Source organism: Chrysochloris asiatica, unplaced genomic scaffold (genome assembly GCF_000296735.1).
Source record: "Chrysochloris asiatica unplaced genomic scaffold, ChrAsi1.0 scaffold00126, whole genome shotgun sequence".
Lineage (NCBI taxonomy): Eukaryota > Metazoa > Chordata > Mammalia > Afrosoricida > Chrysochloridae > Chrysochloris > Chrysochloris asiatica.
Window position 1 is genome coordinate 9,264,371 of NW_006408644.1, and position 22,910 is coordinate 9,287,280.

The 22,910-nt window shown below is 40.5% G+C and overlaps 1 protein-coding gene and 1 pseudogene across 1 annotated transcript in view; both read right to left on the reverse strand.

The window, feature by feature from the left end:
• LOC102813714 overlaps positions 1-19,419 on the reverse strand; it is a 27,619-nt pseudogene extending 8,200 nt beyond the window's left edge.
• A 19-nt stretch (positions 19,420-19,438) lies between these two features.
• Positions 19,439-22,910, reverse strand: part of LOC102814094 (nuclear RNA export factor 2-like) — a 5,265-nt gene continuing 1,793 nt past the window's right edge. The window contains exons 2-10 of the mRNA XM_006869119.1: positions 22,605-22,693; positions 22,267-22,303; positions 21,810-21,925; positions 21,436-21,543; positions 21,283-21,338; positions 21,075-21,190; positions 20,936-20,978; positions 20,106-20,178; positions 19,439-19,622 (exon numbers count right to left, since the gene is read on the reverse strand). Coding sequence (XP_006869181.1) covers positions 19,439-19,622; positions 20,106-20,178; positions 20,936-20,978; positions 21,075-21,190; positions 21,283-21,338; positions 21,436-21,543; positions 21,810-21,925; positions 22,267-22,303; positions 22,605-22,693 — 822 coding nt within the window. The remainder of the gene's footprint in view (positions 19,623-20,105; positions 20,179-20,935; positions 20,979-21,074; positions 21,191-21,282; positions 21,339-21,435; positions 21,544-21,809; positions 21,926-22,266; positions 22,304-22,604; positions 22,694-22,910) is intronic.

A 22,910-nucleotide genomic window follows, 5' to 3' on the forward strand; every position in this document is an offset into this window, starting at 1 on the left:
CGTATTATTTGCTCAGCATACAGGTTGAATAAGTATGGTGAAAGAACACAACCCTGTTACACACCTTTCTTAAATTTAAATCATTCAGTGTTCCCATGTTCTTTTCGAACAAGTGGTACAGATTCCTCCTGAGCACAATTAAGTGTTTAGGAATACTCATACTTTGCAATGTTGTCCATAGCTTGTCATGATCCACATAATCTAAAGCCTTTGTGTGCTCAATAAAGCACAGATAAACATCTTTCTGATATTCTCAGCTTTCAGCCAAGATCCATCAGACACAAGCAGTGATATCCATCGTTCCACGTCCTCTTCTGAATCCAGCTTGAACCTCTGGAAGTTCTCTGTCAATGTATGCTTGCAGATGTTTCTGTATTACCTTTAGAAAAACTTCACTCTCATGGGATATAAAAGATATTGTCCGATGATTTCCACATTCCGTTGGGCACAAATACTGATCTCTTCTAATCGGTTGGCCAGATAGTTGTTTTCCAAATTTCTTGGCATAGATGAATGAGTGCCTCTAGTGCTGCCTCACTTTCTTAAAAGATTTCCATTTTTTATTCCATCAATTCCTGATGCCTTGTTCTTTGCCATATCCTTCAATGCACCTTGGACTTATTCCTTCAGTATCTTTGGCTCTTGATCATATGCTACCTCTTGAAATGGTTGAACCTCAACCGTTTCCTTTTGGTACAGTGACTCTGTGTATTACTTACATCTTCTTTTGATGCTTTCTGCATCATTCAATAATTTGCCTAGAGAGTCCTTCAATAACGAAAGTTGAGGCTTGACTTTTTTCTTCTGTTCCCCCAGCCTGAGAAATGCTGAGGGTGTTCTTCCCTTTTGGTTTTCTGACTCCAGATCTTTGTACATTTCGTTGTAGTATTTGACTTTGTTTTCTTGAGCTGAACTTTAAAATTTTCTGTTCAGCCCTTGGACCTCCTCATTTCTTCCATTTGCTTTAGCATCTCTATGCTGGAGAGCAAGTTTCAGCGTCTCTTCTCATATACATTTTGATCTTTTCCTTCTTTCTTTTCTTCTTAATGACTTTTTGCTTTCTTCCTGTATGTTGTTCTTGATGTCATTCCACAACTCTTCTGGTCTTTGGTTTTTAGTGTTTAGTGTATCAAATCTGTTCTTCAGATGATCTCTAAATTCAGGTGAGATATATTCAAGGTCATGTTTTGGCTCTCATGGACATGTTTTCATATTCTTCAGCTTCAGTCTGAGTTTACATATGAGCAATTGATGGTCTGTTCCACAATCTGCTCCTGGCCTTGTTTTGGTTGATGATATGGAACTTTTCGACCGTCTCTTTCCACAGATGTAGTCAATTTGATTTCTGTGTATTCCATCTGGTGAGGTCCATGTGTACAATAGTCTCTTATGCTGGCTAAAGAAGGTATTTGAAATAAACAAATCATTGATTTTGCAGAATTCTATCATGCATTCTCCAGCATCATTTCTATCACCAAGGCCATATTTTCCAACTACTGATCCTTCCTCTCTGCTCCCAACCTTTGCATTCCATTAACCAACCAGTAATGATCAATACATCTTGATTGCATATTGATCAATTTCAGATTGAAGAAACTGGTAAAATTCTTGTATTTTATCATCACTGGTTTTAGTGGTTGGTGCATAAAATGTGAATAATAGTGGTATTAACTGGTCTTCCTTGTAGGCGCATGGATATTATCATATCACAAACAGCATTGTACCTCACGACCGATCTTGATATGTTCTTTCTGACAACGAATGCAACACCATTCCTCTTCAATATGTCATTCCTGGCACAGTAAACCATGTGGTTTTCAGATTCAAAATGGCCAATACCAGTGCATTTCAGCTCACTAATGCCTAAGATATCAATGTTTATGCATTCCATTTCATTTTGACAATTTCCAATTTCCCTAGATTCATACTTCGTACATTTCATGTTCTGATTATTACTGGATGTTTACAGCTGTTTCTCTTCATTTCCACAAATGAAGGTTCCAAAGGCTTTACTCCCATGGGCTTTACTCCATTCTTGTCATCATGGTCAGCTCTACTTTGAGGAGGCAGCTCTTCCCCAGTCGCATTTTGAGTGCCTTCTAACCTGAGGTGCTCTATATCTGACAGTGTTTCTCTGCTATTCATAAGGTTTTCAGTGACTAAATATTCAGAAGTACTTCGTCTCTCTTTCTTCCTAGTCTGTCTTTGTCTGGAAGTTCATCTGAAACCAGTCCACCGTGGGTGACCCTGCTGGTATTTAAAATGCTCCTGGCATAGCTTCCAGAATCACAGCAACTCACAAGCCACTACAGCACGACAAACTGACAGACGAGTGGTTGGATGTACACATACCACATTTAAAATATATATTCATTTAAATGTCCAAAGGACACATTTTGCAAGCCAGCCTCCTGGCCACAGGCACACGGCTTTTCTCAGACCATTGGTCTATAGTCCTCTGCTGCTCTGTATCTCTATGCCATTGCCTCTACCACTATCTCTGTTGTCACCACTTTTCTGTTTAGGGTCTCTTGCTCCTCTCATGTTCTTCCCTCTTGGTAGTCTTAAGGTCCTCTGTTTCTGAAATGACAGATTAACCACTCCCTGCATTTAGTTACACCTCTTCTACATTTACAGTATGACAATCTCCAAATTACTTGCAACTGAATCATAAAATCCTATCACCCTCATCACTAGACCCATCTGGACAAGAAGAAAGCTGTTCAGTAGGATTTCTTTCTTACTCTCCTCTTTCTGACAATAAGCACCCTCATGAAAGCTTATAAGCTAGCCACTTCGTGCCTTTATAGACCCCCAATCTTGATAGCCAATGTCTAAATTGCCTGTCCCTACCAACCCAGTGTAATGAGAAGATATGCTTGATCTTAGAGATGAAGAATCCTTCCCTGTTCGGTTGAAATTTGGGGCAGCTTCATCCATAAGCAAAGGTCCAGTTGATCAGGTTGTAGCAGTTTATGCTTGCTCCCTGTATCATGCTTCTTTATCTTCATCTGGTCAAATTCTGGTCAGCAAGCCATCCAACTTTGGCCAAACAGGTAATGTCTGCAAATTTGGGAGTTCTCGCATGCCTGCCTGCTCTTGAGACAAGTTGGCTGCTTCATTCTTAATTCTAGCCCCCAGTGGATAAGGTCAGTGTCCTTGGGTTCAGGTGTTCACATGTCTCCCTGAACTTCATACCTCTTATCTCAAGGTCATTGGGTGTCTATGGAATTTGGCCAATGTCAGCTATGTCTTCTTTGCTGCATTCCCACCCCTTCCACTCACAAGTTGACCAGGATGGTTTCCAGTGAGCATACAAGAATATTTGTGTGTTCCCTTTGAGTGTTTCCATCTTAGAAAGGGGATTATTCTGATGGGCTGATTTTCTTCTTGACAAACAGCTTGCTTGATATTGTCACAGCCAAACAGTCTGCTGTTTGTTTTTTTCTTCTTCCCACGTTGGTCTTTCTTTCAAAAAGTATCTTCTTTTCCGTTAGGCATTCCGAGCTGATCTGCACATCTTTACAACTGGGAATATCCCACCCCAGAAATTTCTGGGTGGGGCTCAGGATTCCACCAAAGGGCCGTCCTACTCTACCAAAGCTTCACAAAAAACCTGCTTCCCTAGATACATTACAGTCCCCTTTTAGATAATTCAATCATTTATAGGCTGAAGATGGGCTTACAAGCTTGCTGTAACCATCTTCCCCAATATTCCTTTCTATCCCACTTAAATGTCTATACTACACTACTATGCAGGGGAACCCAATATCCACAAAACATTCAAGCACCTTACCATTGTTTCCCCTCTTTTACCCATTTATGCTATGTCTAGATCCCTATATCATCGAACCTTGTTTTTCCAACACTGTGCGTACTTCACACTCTACCTCTATCCCATTTAGCTCATGTATACCTCCCAAAGTCTTCCCTGTCATCCCGTTCCTCTATCCCTTCCCCTTCTTGTGCATTTCCCTCCTCCTCCTATATATTGTCCTCCCTGTCCCCTAAGTTATCATATGTCTATCCACTAACCTGTGAGTTATTGTACCCTCCCTCCCACCCCTGATAACCATCAAAGAATTATTCTTTTAGTAAGGAAATCTTTTCTTAAATTTTTACAATAATGGTCGTATGCAATGTCTGTCCTTTTGTGCTTGACTAATTTCACTTAGCATTATGTCCTCAGGTTTCATCTTTGTTATGCTGTGTTTTCCAGCTTCATCATTATTATTCAAGGTAACATAGTATTCCATTATGTGTATGAACCATAATTTGTTTATCCATTATTCCATTGATAAGGGCACTTAGGTTGTCTCCAACTTTTTGCTATTGTGAATAGTGGTGTGATAAACTTGTGTTCTGACTCATCAGGAGTTGCTATTTCCAACTTTCTGAGGAAGCACCACATCATTTTCTAGAGTGGGCGAACCATTTTACAGTCCTGCTAGCAATGTAGGAGGGTCCCAGTCTCTCCACATCCTTGCCAAAATTTGTTATCCTCTGTTTTTTAAGCTTTGCTGTTACTACTGGTGTGAGATGATATCTCATTGTTGTATTTATTTGCATTTCTCTAATGGATAATTATCATGAACATTTCTCCATATATTTATTGGCTGCCAGAATGTCTTCCTTGGAGAAGTGTCTATTCATGTCAGTGTCCATTTTTTAATTGAGTTGCTTGTCTTTTTCTTGTAGATGTGATGTAGTTTCCTATAGATTTTAGAGATTCGTCCCTTGTCTGATATGTCATAGCAGAAATTATTTTCCCAGACTGTGGGGTTTCTTCTTTCACTCTTTTGGTGAAATCTTTTGATTCACGTAAGTTTCTAATTTTCAGTATGTCCCAGTCATCTATTTTATTCTCTATTGTTTGTGTATTTTTTGTCGTGTTTGATATTCTATGCATGCCATGTATTAGAGCACTTAAGTTTGTCCCAATTTTTTCATTAGTGATCTTCATAGTTCTGGGATTTACATTTAGATCTTTAATCCATGTTGAGTAGTTTTCATATATGGTATGAGATATGGGTCTTGTTTCATTCTTTTGTAAATCGATTTCCAGGTTTGCCAGCACCATCTGTTGAAGAGACTATCTCTTCCCCATTTAACATATTTTGGCCCTTTGTCAACAATCAAAGTGGATGGATTTACTTCTGGGTTCTAAATTCAGTTCCGTTGATCTATGTGTCTTTCATTGTACCAATACCAGGCTGTTTTGACCATTGTGGCTTTGTAGTAAGTTTTGAAATCAGGAAGTGAGAGGCTACCCGTTTTGTTCTTTTTCTTAAGCAGTGCTATGGTTTTCTGAGGTCGCTTTCCCTTCCATATAAAGTTCATGATCATTTTTTCTATCTCTTCATAGAATGCTGTTGGAATCTGGACTAGGATTGCATTATATCTGTAGATTGCTTTGGGTAGTATTTACATTTTCACAATTTTAAGTATTCCTATCCATGAGCATGGAATATTCTTCCATTTTAAAAATCTCTTTTGGTTTCTTTTTAGTTTTCTTTATATAGGTCTTTTGTTTCTCTTTAAAAATCTCTTTTGGTTTCTTTTTAGTTTTCTTTATATAGGTCTTTTGTTTCTCTTGTTAGATTGATTCCTAAATATTTCATTTTTGGGTTGGCTATTGTAAATGGTATTGTTTTCCTTGGTTCCTCTTCAGAGATTTCTTTATTAATATATAGGAATCCAACTGATTTTTTATGTTGATCTCGTACCCTGCTACTTTGCTGAATCTTCCTTTGAGTTCCAGCAGATATTTTGAATGAGTCTTTGGGATTTTCTATGTATAGGATTATATCATCTGCAAATAGAGAGATTGCCTTATAGCTCTAAGACTTCGAACATAGTAATGAAAAGGAGTGATTATAATGGGCATCTTTGTCTGATTCCTTTATGCAAAAGGAATGCTTTCAGTTTCTTTCCATTGAAAGTAATGTTGGTTTTGTACATGTGCTCTTAATTATATTGAGGAATTTACCTTCAATTCCTGCTTTGTTGAGTGATTTTATCATGAATGGGTGTTGGAGTTTGTCAAATGCCTTTTCTGCATCAATAGATATAATCATGTGGTTTTTGTTCCTTTTTGAATTAATGTGGTGAATTACATTGATTATTTTTCTAATATAGAACCATCCTTGCATCCATGGTATGAATATTTTTAGATCATGGTGTATTATTTTTTAATATGTTGTTGAACTCTATTGGCTAGGATTTTGTTGAGAATTTTTGTATCTATGTTCATGAAGGATATTGGTCTATAATTTTCTTTTTAAATGATGTCCTTTCCTGGTTTGGGTATGAGGATTATGCTTGCTTCATAAAATGTATTAGGAAGTTTTCCACTCTTTTCTATATTCTGGAATAGTTTGAGCAGAATAGGTGTTAGCTCTTCTCTGAATGTTTGGTAAAATTCGCCATCTGGGCCTGGACTTTTTTTGTTGTTGTTGTTGGAAGTTTTTTGATGACCTGATCAATTTCTTCTTTTGTTATTGGTCTGTTCAAGTTTTCTACTTCACTTTGTGTAAGTTTAGGTAGATCGTGTTTTTCTAAAAATGCATCCATTTCCTCTAGATTTTCAAAATTTTTTAAGTACAGTGCTTCAGAGTACTCTGTTATTATCCCTTCCTTTTCCATTGGTTCTGTTGTAATGTCTCACATGTGGTTTGTTATATGTGTTATTTGTGTCTTCTCCCTCTTTCCATTTGTTAGATTTGCCAGTGGCTTGTCAATTTTATTAATCCTTTCAAAGAACCCACTTCTTGCATTGCTGATTGTTTTTCCATAGGTTTTCTGTTTTCTAGCTCATTTATTTCTGCTCTAATCTTTATTATTTATTCTCTTCTTTTTTTTTTCTAATTGTTGGAGATGTTGTGTTAGTGTGTTGATTTTGGTTCTTTCTTCTTTGGTATGTGTGCATTTCTGCAATAAATTGTCCTCTCAGCACTGCTTTTGCTGTGTCCCAAAGATTTTGGTATGTTGTGTTTTCATTCTCATATGTTTCTAGGATTTTTTAAATTTCACTTTTTATTTGTTCTACTTCCCAGTAGCTTTTAAGCAAGAGGTTATTCAGTTTCCATGTTTATTGTTTTGTTTCCTTGATCTTCTTGTTGTTGATTTCTAATTTTATAGCATTATGTATGCTCTAAGAAGATGCTTTCTAATATTTTGATGTTTTTAAGTTTATGGAGATTTGCTTTGTGGTCTAATATGTTGTCTATTATGGAGAATGTTCTGTCTGAACTGGAAAAGAATATATATTGTGCTACTGTTGTGTGGAATGCTTTGTATAAATCTATGAGCTCAAGTTGGTTGAATCTGTTGTTCAGTTCCTTTGTATCTCTGCTGAGCTTTTTTCTGGTTGTTCTATCCTTTTTCAAAAGTGGTGTAAGTAATACAATCCTCCACTATTACTGTTGTTGTTGTTGTTGTTGTTAAGTGCCATCCAGTCGGGTCCGACCCATAGCGACCCTGTACAGGGTTTCCGAGGGTGTAAATCTTTACGGGAGTAGAAAGCCTCATCTTTCTCCCGCGGAGCGGCTGGTAGTTTCGAACCGCTGACCCTAAGGTTCGCAGCCCGATTCGTAACCACTACGCGAGGTGTCTAATTGTTTCTTCAATTCTTTTAGGGTTTGCTTTATGTATTTCAGGGCTCTTTTGTTGGGAACATGGATATTTATTATGGCTTTGTTCTCTTATTCAATTGGCACTTTCATCATGAGATAATGACCCTTTGTCTCTTATACTGGTTTTTGCTTTAAAGTTTATTTTGTCTGAGATTACTATCGCCACTCCTGCTTGTTTTTTATTGCAATTAGTTGGCATATTGTTTTCCATCCTTTAATTTCTTTTTGAAGTGTAATGACTTATTTACTTTTTAGACCATTTTGTTTTTATCACATTCATCAGAACCTAATTTTTTGTTTTTAAAGTTTTCATTATGAATTGAGTGATAGTTTACATGAGAGTTTTACTGCAATGATTGCAATCCCATCCATGCATCATTGTTTAAAGTATTTGTTTTTTTGGATGTACACAAAAACACTTGAGAATATACAATCATTTAAACAGTCAAAAGTCAAATTCTTCAAGCCTGCCTCTTGGTCGCCATCACTCTCTTTCCATGAGTCTAGAGTCCTCAGCTGTTCCCTCTCTCCATGTCCTCATCTCTGCCTTCATCTCTGGTGTTGCTGCTTCTCTGGATAGGGACCCACATTCTGCTTGTGTTCTTCTCCCTTGATGGGCCCCCTTTTTGTTACAAAAGCTACCCCCTCTTTTTGTTAAAAAACTTCTACCTTTACAGTTGTGACAGTCACAATTAGTCGCAAGAACAATTATTCACTATTGAATAATAAGAATCTTACCCCTATCTCCTTTTGCCAGACCTGTCTAGCCAAGATGAAAACTAGTCAGTGGAGATTCTACCTTCCCCTGAAAACTCTTAAACTAAACTCTCTCTTGAAAACTTGTAAGCCAGTCACTTCATGCCTTTATTGTCCCCCACCCCATTTTAGGTAACCAACATCTAAGTTGATCTTCCTTACCAACCCTGTGTACAGAGAGGATAGGAATGACCCTTGATGTGACGATTCCTTCCCTCTCAGTTGGTATTTTGAGTTACTACATCCATAAGTGTAGATCAAGTTCATCAAATTGTAGCAATTTACATTTATTTCCTTTATCAAAAAAGTTTCATCTTCCTCTAGTCGAGTTCTGATCATCAAGTCATCAAAGATAGGTCAAGTGGGTACTATCTGCAAATTTGGGCATTCTTGTGCATCTCCCCTTACTTCACATCAGCTGGAAGCTTCACTGTCAGCTCTAGCCCTCAGTTGCTATGTCCTTGTCCATGGGCCCAGGAGTCCCCAGGTTTCATCATACTTCGGACCAACCAATTCTTCCTCTTCTCTCTCTCATCTATATGTCAATAGGCGTCTATGGAATGTGGTTGAACTCAACCCATATCTTCATTGTTGCCATTCTCCCACTTCCGTGTACCAGATGAATAACGTGGTTGTTAGCAGGCTTACGTGCCTGTTCATGTATTCCCTTTGAGTTTCAGTCTTGGAAGAGGATTTGTCCTGAATGGACTTGATTGCTTGCCTTGATGGCTCCCTGGCAAACAACTTGCTTGTTCTTGTAGTAGCCAATCAAACTGCAGTTTTTGTTTTTGATTTTTCTACTGCTCTTTCTTTCAAGAATTATCTTCTGTTCCTCTAGCTGCTCCAGGGTGGCCTGTTTGTCCTTTCAAGTGGAAATGTCCAACCTCAGAAGGTTCTGGATGGAGATCAGGATTCCACCTAAGGTCTTATACACTACAAAGGCTGTGCAAGAAGCTTATTTCACTGGGCAAGTTCTAGAACCCCTTATAGGTATTCCAATCCGTTATAGGCTGAAGACGGCTTATAAGCTTTTGATAACCATGTTTCCAAATATTCCTTTCTATCCTATTCAAGTGTCTATTTTATAACAGGAGGCAAGGGAAACCAATCAAGACAGTCAAATAACTTTGTTTTCCCTCTTTTACCCATTCAGAATATGACTCAATCCCTGTATCACACAGCCCCTTTGTTCCAAGATTGAGCATACATCACTATTTCCCTCTAACCCATTTAACCCATGTAAACCTGCCTAAGTATTCTCCTATCTACCTTGTTTTCCGTCCCCCTCTGCCTTCTTGTGTATTGCACTCCACAACATCCAAACTATTATGTGTCTGTACCTTCCCCTGTGTTATACCATCCTTGCCCTTCCACCCATGGTGACCAACACAGAATTTTTCTTTTAGCATGACGTGGTTATGAATCGGGCTGCGAACCTTAAGGTCAGCGGTACGAAACTACCAGCCACTCTGCGGGAGAAAGATGAGGCTTTCTACTCCCGTAAAGATTTACACCCTCGGAAACCCTGTAAAAGGGTCGCTATGGGTCGGAACCGACTCGACGGCACTTAACAACAACAACAACAGCATCTTTTATTAAGCTGTTATAATAATGGTCTTATGCAATATTTGTACTTCTATGATTGACTAAATTCACTCAGCATAGTACCCTCAAAGTTCATCCATGTTATGTGGTTTGCAGTTTCCTTGTTATTCTTCAAGGTAGCATAATATTTCATTGAGTGTATGTACCAAAGTGTGTTTATCTGTTCTTCCATTAATGGACACTTAGGCTGTCTCCATCTTCTTGCTATTGTGAACAGTGCTGCAATAAACATTGGTGTGCTTATATCTACTAATGTTCTGGCTCATATTTCTTGTGGGTATACACCAAGTTGAGGAATTTCTGGATCATAAGGTAATTCTATTTCCAACCTTCTGAAGAAGCGCCATACTGTTTACTAGAGTTGTTGAATCATTTTGCATTGCTAAAGCAACAAACCAACAATGTAAGAGGATCCCAGACTCTGCACATCCTTGCCAGCATCTATTGTTGTCTGTTTTTTTGTGAACTTTGCTATTATTGCTGGTGTGAGATGATATCTCATTGTTGTTTTGATTTGCACCTGTCTAATGGAGTAGTGTAGTGGTTACAAATTGGGCTGCCAACTGCAAGGTCAGCAGTTCGAAACTACCAGCTGTTCCGTGGGAGAAAGAGGAGGCTTACTGCTCCCGTAAAGATTTATAGCCTCGGAAACCCTGTACAGGGTCGCTATGAGTCAGAACTGACTCTACAGCACATAACAACAATGGAGTCAAGGATTTAATTCTTCTTGGATCAATTGTCAACACTCATGGAAGCAGCAGTCAGGAAATCAAACGATGTATTGCATTAGGCACAAGACCTTTCAAAGTGTTGAAGAGCAAAGATGTCAACTTGAGGACTAAGGAGCGCCTGACCCAAGCCATGGTATTTTCAATAACCTCATATGCATGTGAAAGCTGGACAGTAAATAAGGAAGATCATAGAAGAATGGATGCATTTGAGTTATGGTGTTGGAGAAGAATATTGAAAGTGTCATGGGCTGCCAAAAGAACCAATAGATCCGTGTTGGAAGACGTGCAGCCAGAGTGCTCCTTAGAAGCCAGGATGGCCAAACTTTGTCTCTCACACTTCGGACATATTTTCAGGAGGGACCGATCACTGGAGAAGGATATCATGTTTGGTAAGGTGGAGGGTCAGAGAAAAAGAAGAAGACCCCCCAACGAGATAGATTGGACAAGTGGCAGCATCGATGGACTCAAGCATGGCAACAATAGTGAGGTGGGCCCAGTGTTCCGTTCTGCTGTGCATAAGGTCGTTATGAGTCTATAAGTCGTTACTGACTTGATGGCACCTAACAACAACAATGGAGTCCTGGTGTGGCACTGTGGGTTAATGCGCCAGACTGCAAAGCCGTTTAAACTGTAAGGTCAGTGGTTTAAACTCACCAGTTGATCCTTGGAAACCCTACATAAAGTCGCTATGGATTGGAGTCAATTTGATGGCACTTAACAACAACAACAAAGGCTAATGGTCATGAACATTTCTTCATATGTTTGTTGACTGCCCAAATGCCTTCCTTGGTGAAGTGTCTGTTCATTTCCTGTACCCAATTTTTAATTGGGTTATTTGTTTTTTTCTTGTAGAGGTGTTGTAGTTTCCTATAGATTTTAGAAATTAATCCCTTGTCTGATATGTTGTTGCAAAAGTTTTTTTTTCCAATTCTGTGGGCTCCCTTTTCACTCTTTTGGTGAAGTCTTTTGATGCACATAAGTATTTAATTTTTAGTCCCAATCATCTATTTTGTCTTCTTTTGTTTGTGCAATTCTTACAATGTTTGATAGTCTATGTGCGTCTTATATTAGAGCCGTTAAATTTGTCCGTTTTATCATTGATGACATTTATAATTCTAGGATTCACATTTAGGTCTTTAAGTCATGCTGAGTTGGTTTTTGTTTATACTGTGAGATAAAGGTTTTGCTTCAATACTTTGCATATTGATATTCAGTTGTGCCAGCACCATCTGTTGAAGAGACATTGGCCCTTTGTCAATGATCAGTTGGCTGTATGTGAATGGGTTAATTTATGGATTCTCAATTCTGTTCCATTGATCTATATATCTTTAATTGTCCCAGTACCAGGCTGTTTTGACCACTGTAGCCATGTAGAAAATTTTAAATCAGGGAGTGTGAGGCTTCCAACTTAGTTCATCTTCCTAAGTACTGCTTAGCTTATCCTGGGTCTCTTTCCACTCCATATAAAGTTTGAAATAGTTTTTTCATCTCTTTAAAGAATTTCGTTTCTAATCTGGATTGGAATTGCATTGTATATGTAGATTGCTTTGGATAATATTGACATTTTCACAATGTTAATTCTTCCTATCCAGGAGTATGGTATATCCTTCCATTTTTGTAAGTCTCTTTTGGTTTCTTGTAGTAGTGTTTTGTAGTTTTCTTTGTGTAGGTCCTTTGTTTCCTTGGTAGATGTACTCCTTAATATTTCATCCTTTGGGTGACTATTGTAAATGGTATTGCTTTCCTAATTTCCTTTTCAGCACTGTCATTATTATATATAATATATATATAAATCAAACAGATTTTTACATGTTGATCTTATACTGTCACTTTACTGAATCTTCTAATGAGTTCTAGTTGTGTGTGTGTGTGTGTGTGTTTGTTTTTGCTGAGTGTTTGGGGTTTTCTATGTATAGGATCATATCTGAAAATAGAGAAATTTAGAATTATTCTATGCCAATTTGAATTCCTTTACTTTCCTTATCTTGTCCTATAGCTCTGGCTAAGATTTCCAGAACAATGTTGAATAAGAGTCATGATAAAGGGCATCCTTGTCTGGTTCCTGTTCACAAGGGAAAAGCTTTCAGTTTCTCTTCATTGAGTGTGATAGTGTGATATTGGCTGCTGGTTTTGTATGCATGCTCTTAATTATATTGAGGTATTTCCCTTGAATTCCTACTTTGTTGAGTGTTTTTATCAGAAATGGGTGTTGGATTTTGTCAAATGTGTATTCTGCATCAATTGATATGATCTTGTAGTTCTTTTTATTTTTTATTGTTCATATGGTGGATTACATTGATTATTTTTTCTATTATTGCATCACCCTTGCATTCCTGAGATGAATCCCACTTGGTCATGTATTATTTTTTCGTTTGTTGATGAATGCTTTTGGCTAGTAGTTTGCTTAGAATTTTGGCATTTATGTTCATGAATGATATTGATCAAAACCCTTCCCTGGTTTTGGTATGAGGGTTATACGTGCTTCATAGAATATATTAGGAAGTTTTCCAACCTTTTCTATATCTGTATCCATCTCTTCTAGATTTTCAAATTTGTAAGAGTACAATGCTTCATAATATTCTGTTATTATCCTTTTTATTTTTATTGGCTCTGTTGTGGCATCACCCATGTGGTTTCTTATGTGTGTTATTTTGTTAGGTTTCCAGTGGCTTGCCAATTTATTAATCCTTTCGAAGAACCAGCTTCTTATCTGTTGATTTTTTCTATAGTTTTTCTGTTTTCTATCTCATTTATTTCTGCTCTATTCTTTATACTTTCTCTTCTTCTGGTGACTATAGGTTTACTTTGCTGGTTTGTTTCTAATTGTTGGAGATATTGTGTTAGTGTATTGATTGTGTTTCTTTCTTCTATTTGGATGCATCCATTTATTACAATAAATTGTCCTCGCAGAATTGTTTTTGCTATGTCCCAGAGTTTTTGGTGTGCTCTGTTTTCATTCTCATTTGTTTCTAGGAACTTTGTGAATTCACAATTTATTTCTTCTACTACCCAATCACTATTCAGAAAGGTGTTATTCAGTTTCCATGTATTTGACTTTTTTCCTTGGTCTTCCTTTTGTTAATTACTAATTTTATAGCATTGTGGTCTGAGAAGACGCTTTGTAGTATTTTGATGTTTGTGACTTTATGGAAGCTTGTTTTGTGGCCTAAGACATAGTCTATTCTGAAGAATGTTCCTTGTGTACTGGAAAATAATGTGTATCGTGCTGTTATTGGGCAGAATATTCTATACATATCTATGAGGTCAAGTTGGTTGACTGTGTTGTTTAGTTCCTCTGTGTCTTTGCCGAGTTTCTTTCTGGTTGTTCTATCAGTTTTCAAAAGTGGTGTATTAACACGTCACCCAGAAGGGGAAGTGACCGAAGAACATCAATGAAGTGGCGAGCTAAGCCCTACATCGTTCAGCAAACTACTGTGAACCCGGGTGGAGACCTGGTCGGCCAGTATCAAGGCAACACCTGAGGACTCATGGGTTCAGAGTCAATGATACAGCCACAGAGGTCTAGAGTGGAGAGCGGGGCAGCCAGCCGATAAAAAGAGGCTGGACAGATGCAAGAACACCCACACTTGCAGATGATACCCATTTGACCTAGCTTCAATGACTGGATAAACAGAGCTCAACCCGAAGAAGAAAGAAGAGGAAAAAAGCATCACCTGATACAATTTGATAAACAGGACCTACACCTATAAATACAGTCACTCAAAAGAGGAAACAAATCCCTGCTGCAAGAACTATTCCCACCCCCTCCACACAAAGGAAAGACAGAGATGGGCAACTTGGACACTGGCTACCCAAAATGGGGGGAGGGATACAAAGGCAAGAAGTGACTGGCTCAAGAGGGAACCTAGATCCAAAGGGCGTGGAGGAAGGTAGAGTCTCCAGTGAATAGTGTCCAGCCTGTCCAGGAAGGGCTGATGAAATGAAATACAGATGGGTCTCTTGTGATGCAATGGTGAATAATTGTTATCAGGACTGATTGTGAGAGTTGGAAATCTAAAGGTGGACATTTTGTAGCAAGGAGGGGAGTGATTAACTTTTCAGTCTAGGAGCAGAGGACCCTAGGACCATCAATGGAGAAAAGCGGAGAGCGGAATCCTACCCAGAGAAGCGGTGAGGCCTGAGATGGAGGCAGAGAAGACAACGTCAAGAGATGGTGTGGCTGGGGACTCGGGATCAGGAGATGGAAAGGGGCTGAGGACTGTGGGGTCGTGGGGGTGCAGGCTTACAGGGTACACCCTTTGGTTGGGTGAGGATGCATGGATGGGATGGTAACTATGCCAATGAAATGATAGATGATGGAATGAATGTAAAGCTAATGTTCACACAATTCACAATAAAACATTTTTTAAGTGGTGTATTAAAAATCTCCCTCTATTATTATAGATTTGTCTATTTGTTTCTTCAAATCTATTAAAATTTTCTTAATATATTTTGGAGCTCTTTCATTGGGAGCATAGATATTTATTATAGTTATATAATTTTGTTCAATTTAAAAGCTTCTTTATGGTTTCTGATAGTACTCTTTATGGGGGAGGGGCCGGTGGGGTTTGGCTTCTTCCATTCAGCATTGTTATTTGAAAGTATTCCATGTTTTGTGTTTTAATCATCTATTGCATCTAATTGATAAGTAGGATCCCATTACATGACTATCCTATATGTTGTTTACCGATTCACCTGTGTGGCGTTGGGTTAATGCTCTGGACTGCAAGGTCAGTTAGAACCACAAGGGCTCCCAGTCGCTCCTTGGAAACCCTATGCAGAGTCGCTATGAGTCGCAACTGACTAGAGGGTACTTAACAACAGCAATTCACCTGTTGGTGGGAAAGTGAGTTGTTTTTAGCTCCTGGAAGATACACGTGCTTGGAATGACTATATACATTTTTTAGACATGTGTTTTTATTTATCTTGGGTACATAGCTAGGAATAGAATGACTGGCACATAAAGAAGGTATACATTGACCTTCTATATTTTCCAAAGTAATTGTATCATTTAAATGTTCCCAGAAGACATACGTAAAAGGCATGATTCCTCTATATTCTTGCTAACACTTGATACGGTCACTCTTTTGTCATTTTAGTTATATCGCATTCTGGTGTTTATGAAAAATTATGTAATTCTACTACATGATTTTTAAGATTTAAAAAATATATTCTGAATGCAAGTCTCCTATCAGATTTATGTATTGTGGATACTTTCTCCCTGTGTGTGTGTGTTAATATTTTATTATTTTTGAAAGTGTCTTTTGAAGAGATGTTTTTAATCTTGAAGAAAGAAAACATTTCACCAGTTGTGCCTTTGTGTTTTATATAAGAAATATTTTGAGACATGGATGTCAAAAGTCATTTGGAGTTATTTTTGTTGTCCAGAGCAGCTGTGGTTCCAATAGAACCTTGATGTCAGGATGTAGTCCACACTGACTATTCAATAAAGACAGATGTGACCACGTGACACCATATGAGGAGCTGGTTACGGCTTTCAGGTGCTTAGGATTCTACTGAGCGATTAGATGTTCCCACCTGTGTTGAGTGGGGTTGGGAGTTGGAGTGGGCGCTATCAAGGATTCCCACAGTCAAGTTGCCTCTTTTCCATTTGGGGGCTTGGTGCCCGGCTGTCATGTTAGCATCTGAGACTGGCATTCATTGTCCCACCCAGCCACAGTGAGCATGGTGCCCTTCTACAATGGTGAACTGGAGGTGCCTTCTAGGCACAGACAGGGCCCATAAGAAAGTGGCTTGAGTGGAGAGAGAAAGTAAGGGGAAGAGAGAATGTGCGTGCTTGCATGTGTGTGTTTTCGTGTCTGCATTTTCTGGGAATGTTTATTGTGAGAAGTAATTGAGGTATTTACTCTGGGTCATGCCCATCCCATTGAGTCCCTTGCCCCGTAGAACCAAGTCAGGCTTTGTTTTCCCCTCATGTTTACATGGCCAGCTTCAGGTACCATGATGGCTCTGTGACATCTTTGGGATTTGGTGCAGACTGGTCTTCCATTTGGACTCCTGGTGTGGCCCTGTAGGATCAGCACTGGGCTGCGAACCACAAGGTTGGTAGTTAAAGTCCACCAGTTGCTCCTCAGAAACCCTATACAGGGTAGCTATGAGTCTTACTGGACTCTAAGGCACTTAACAACAACAACTACCTTCCATTTTGGATTCTTGCCTGAATCACTTATTATTTATCAAGATAGTTATCAAGGTTTGCTTTTCTAATTGCTTCTAGGTTTATTAATTAACATTTGGCTGTAAGATAAACCTTTTCTTTCTCCCTTATCTATCTATTCATGTATGCATGTATTTATTATATTAGTAAGACTCATAGTTTCCTATTTTGCTGAAATGTTTACCATCTGTTACCATTATTATTTATTTTAATGTTCATTTTGTCTTCAAAGTGGACAGTGGAAGCCCCTTCAGGTTGGCCTCTGTGTTCATTTGACTTCATTGATTCCTAGTAGAGGGATCAAAGATATGTAACTCACCACTGACCTCTTGGCAGGAGAAAGATGAAGCATTCTTCGTTAAAGATTTACAGCTTCAGAAACCCCACGAAGCAGTTCTACCCTATGATTCAGAATCAACTTCACGGCAGTGTGTTTTGGGTTTTTCTGGTTAGATTTCTGTGAGTTGATTACTCCATCTGTTAGGTAAGTCATGATGCCTGTCCCAGAGCACTCTTTTAAGTATTTGAAGCCAAAAGTCTGAAAGTAAAACCTTACCATGTGTGACATCTCTATGCCTCAGTAAGTGTTACTTTCCCATTGCACCTTTGCCTCCTACATTCTGTCAATGCCATGCTTTTGATATTAGCATAAGGTTCTAGCAAGACAAGAACACGGTTTATCACACAAATGTTAATATCCTCCCATTCAGGTTCCCTTTCCAAAGGACAACCGTTTGTGCTGGGCCCTTAACAACAGCAGGTTTCTGGGTTGTTTTGTTTTGTTTTGTTTTTACTTAAAGTATTTTTGGCTCTCAGCTGCAGACAACAGCAAGCTGGGGGTTGCCCAGGAATTACATGTCTGAAGGGCTTTGCCTTATCAGCTCCTTCCCCATCCAGAGACACCAAGGCTGCCTATCCATCAAAACTCTCTTTCATCATTGCTCCTGGCCTTCAGCAGATAGCCCATAGTGGACCCTTTCCAGAAATAACCCAGAAGCATCTGCCTCGGACAAACTATTGTCCATCTTCTCTAGACCCTGAGGCAAGTTACACACCACGGAGGGGTCCCTAATAGAAAAAATAAGCCATCCTCTCACAGGTGACATCTCTCCAGATGTTTTAACCTGACATAATAGTGTACTTCTATAATTGTTGGCTTATATACAGTTTTTGTACACAGTGTATCAATATGGACACACTTGTATAAAGCATTATTTCTGAAGTTACAGAAAAATAGCTAAAGAGCTGTTTTACATCTCTTATTATCTTATTTGAAATTTTTATAGTGATTGTGGATGACAGCTCTTCATAACTATGTTGTCATAACCATTGTTTTAAATAAGAATTCTGGGTTTATACCATTTTCCTTTCTCTCTACTGATTTCTTTATATCGTTGTTGGTGTTATTCTTGTTGTTATGTGCCCTGGAGTCAGTTCTGACTCATAGTGACCCTGTACAGGGTTTCTTAGGCTGTAAATCTTTATGGGAGCAGAAAGCCTCATCTTTCTTCCACGGACCAACCAGTAGTTTCGAACTGCTGACCTTGCTGTTCGCAGCCCAATTCATAACCACTATGCTACCAGAGTAGGAACATAGAAAACAAGCACCCAGATTTATAAGGGTTAGACTGAAACCCCACCTCTGAAGCCACAACCTGGGCTTTAGGATGGAGCCATGATTTGAGCATCTTCTCTGCAGTTTCTAAGGAAATTGCTTACTCTCTTTGACCTTCCTTTTCCCCTCTGCATTACAGTGTTATTAATGCTTGCCATAAATGGGTACTTCTGGGATTTGACATATAACATGCAGCGTCATCCTTTATTTTGAAAAGTAACAGAGAAACTAGGTAGAGCAAAACAGAACAATGGCCAGAGAAAAGAGGGAGAAGGACAAGTTTAATGAACATGGCCAGGACCATGGCTCCTTTGGTGTTTTCGTTGTTGGGACCATGGGTTACTTCATGAAGGTATCTGGGACCTTGATCACAGTCTGGAGAGAGGAAATGGAGGAGGTTGAACATCATCATAGGTATGAATGTCGGCCCCAGACCACCCAGAGTCTGCTCATTTGGCCCAACTCAAGGTGGTGAAATCAAATCAAGGTGGAGAAATAAAAACCCTGTGAGGTTGTGGTAGCGTCCCAGTTATTGTCATGATGGCACCTAGGGTGGAGTAAGGATGGGCAATACCCGCCAGGAGCAAAGAGAAGAAAACTGACCACATAAACATGACCTCACAAACATGCTTCCCCATGTGCTGCGACAAAATCAGCAGAATGAGCTCAGTTTCCCAGTAAGTAAGGGCAAAAAATCCAGGAAAGCCCAGTGTCTGCCAATAAAGGGACAGGGTCCATGGAATTCAGAAAGTACAGTACACATGTTGAAAGCTCCTAGGTGGCATAATATATACTGCATGCGAAAGCTATCTAGTGTGAGGATGAGTGAAACAAAGAAGAAAAGCACTGTGCCAGTGACTTCCCGCTCTTCATTGTCAGCTCCCCCCAGCTCACCTCCATGGCTACCTACTCCCAGCACTCACTTCTGAGAGCACTCTAGCTTCATCAGACTGACAGGAAATGACTGCACCATGTCCCGCTGCTCTTGGGAAGGTGGAAGGTAAGGAGTAGTAGGAGAGTATGCACACTGTGGGGGAGAGGCACTCTGGGTCTCTGTTGGGCTGGCATCTCTCAGAGACAGTTGGTCATTTACAATGTAGAAGCTGGAGGAAGAATGAATGAGCCCTCAGACAGCTGGACAAATGGAGGAAACCCCCACCCTCAATAACAATCCTGTTTCCATTCAGCAACCATTTTCCCAAAAAAAACCAGCCCTTGGAGAGATACAGGCCACTTTCACTAGCTTTGTAGGTTTATCCCCAAACCGTAGACATTTTCACCACCACCTACCTCTACCCTTACAGCAGCCAAAACAGGTAGATAATCTAATCATTCAGAGGAGGACCTTGAGTAATACAGAGGTTACCAAGGTCATATAACTGGTGAATGCTCGGGTCAGGGTGAAAACTGGCTATTCCAATACCAAAACCTATGCTCTTAGCCACTAGGCAGGACTTCTTTTGGGAACTACTGTATTTGCTTTCTTCAATATTGGCGAGATCTGGAGTATAACATCGTCACCTTCCCACACCCCTGGGACCAGGTTGGAATGGGTGATCCTCTAGGATCCAAAATACAGCACTTACTTGGAATTGTTGCCAGAAGTCAAAATGAAGGTCCGGGTGAAGGCATAAACACGAAGCTGACACATTCCTTCTACTTCAAAGACAAACAGCAACAACACAGAGAGTTTGCCCATTACACACTCACTTGCTGTGTAACCTCTTCAGTAACTTATTTTCCTATGTCACTTTGAAGGTAACCACCCAGGAAGGACTGTCCCCTGGGAGCCAAAGGGATGTGAACAAAGGGGTGGTTATAGTGGTGGTGTGTCATGGGGCTGGTTCTTACTCATAGCAACCCTGTGCAGGGTTTCTGAGGCTGTAATCTTTATGGGAGCAGACAGTCTCATCTTTCTCCCGTGAATAGCTGGTTGTTTCGAACTGCTGACCTTGAGGTCAGCAGCCCAATTGGTAACCACTATGCTACCAGAGCTCCTTCAACAAAGGAGAGGAAAGGATAAGTACAACACCTCCCAGTGATAGGATTCTGAATCTGTGTCTGTCCCTATGACAATCTCTTCACGAGTTCATCTCATCATTTTTCACAGCAGCTTAAGAGAAAGGAATTGGCAGCCACGTTTCTGTAAATGAGGCAGCTTAGAGGTTTCGCAAGTTTGACAAGGTGGCAGAGTGAGGGATGAGGATGAGGCTCATGAAAGTCTACAGCCTGGGTCCTGTCCCCTGGGATGTCCCGGGGCAGACATATATGGATATAACTCAGACCAGGGAGGGCTGGGGTCCATGTGGGAGCTGGAGAGCACAGAGAGAAGAGGAAGGGAAGGGATCAGGGATTTGTGGAGAGTTCTGAGAGGGAGCAGTGGGGGACCTAGAGAAGGAACTTTACAGACACTCACCCTCCTTGAACAGCCCATTGACAGAAAAGCAGAGCATCTTTTCCTGAAATAGTGAGACAGCTCAGGCCCCCAGGATCCCCCTCAACCAACTACCCACCTCCGTTCTCTGAGCCTCCCTCTGGGAGAAGCAGGTGCTCACCGTCTGGACACACACATCCACCAGGAAGGAGCTGAGGTCATGCTGCGTTCTAGGCAGCACACTTAGGAAATCAACAATGTCATGTTTTGTGTGTTTCAGCAAATGAGCCCTCAGGTCTGAGAGGGCAGGAGAACAGAGGGTCAGGGGCTGCCTTGTTTACCTGGTCCCTAAAATTGACCCCATCATGACTTCTGTGCAAACGACTTACTGGGGTCCTTGCATGTCTTCATATTCCTGCTGTACCTGAAGTACGTGGCCAAGCTGCTCATAGGAGAAAAGGAAGAATAGGAGTTGGGAAACTGGCCAGTGTCTTCTGGGAAGTCACAGTGTCCAGAGCTGCCATTGGACCTGGGATACTCACGAAGCTGGGTCTTGAGGATTAAAGGGAATGAAAAGTGAGAAGCAGGCCTCACTGTGGTAAGCACCCAGGAGGCCCTGCCGATCCCCGTAGTCATAGATCCAGTAGTACCTGTAGGGAATCAAAGAGGGTGACACTGTGGTCTGGGGCCCTAAATGGACTTGAAATCCACCCACTCTCTCCCCAGAGTAGACCTGTGCGTGGCTGGTCTGACCTCTCTTAACATGGCCCCACCACCCGGCCACTACAGTGCCCCAGAATTACTTACTGCTTCAGGAATTTCAAGATAAGATTCTTCATGGTCTCTGATCCAAAAGCATCCCCCTGGAATGACAAGGTCCTCAGGACCATGGCTACTGGACCTCTTAACCCAATACCTCATGCCCTGCTTGATCACAGCTCCTTGATTCTGCTTGATCCTCACCTTGAAGAATGGTAAATTCTTGTGCTCTTCAGTGTCACAGACAACAGATGGGGATAACTCCTGACCATCCTAAGGGAAGGAAGAGGAAGTCAGCAGTGCAGACGAGGGGGCAGCACTGGATGGTCAGGGAAAATAAAGCCTGTGGAAAGAGGGCGTCTCAGATGTCAGGGTTAAAGGGCTCTCTCTGGATATTGCAAGGGAAGGTTATTGTGGGGTCTTCTGCCAGCAGTGCTAGAAGCTGGTGGAGAACTGTGGATAAGGTCTATATATACTTTCATGTTCCCTCATGAAGATTAGGGGCCAGAAAACCAAAAATCTAACCTGGACAAGGTCTAAGAGATTCAGGGCAGGTTGTAAGTGGCATTAATACCAATGAAGGAGTCAAGGATAAAACTACAAAATGCACTTACCAAACGTAATAACTTGGGGAACAATTCCAAGAGGGTGCTACAAAATATCAAGACAAAACAGAAAAACAAGTAACATCAGAGCCTCCAGAACCTGGGCAAATCCCATGTGGACTCAAGCAGAGAGAAAGCTAGTGTGCTCCCTCAGCAGTCCCATCTCCCCCTCTCTTTCTTCTCAGGAAGCTGACACGGGACAGCCCTGATACCCATCTCCAGTGACACAGAAACAGTATGTGGAGATCAGTCTGACTCACAGGTGAGAGACAGAGAGGGGAGAGGCCAGGGCACGGGGTCCTTCCAGTAGACCTGGGCTGAAACATCCTACAGAGCGCACCACTGACCTTACGTTAACTGAGTTATCTTGGAAGGTATCTGAACACATCTCTTCTGGCTCCAGCCCTTTCGCCTTGTCCAACTCTCCTTCAGACTTCTAATGCAATTATGAACAGGAAACATGAACCAGGGGGAAACCCAGGAGGTCCCTGCTCCCCTAGCCCTACCCTGTCTCAAAAATTACCTTACCTGCCTCACACCATCACCATGATGTGCCCGACTCCCTTCCCATCCAAGAGTGATCTGGATCCACTTCTCACCTCATTTTTGGAGAAATCCAGGCTCTTGATGTTTGGGACCTTCTGCTTGGTGTC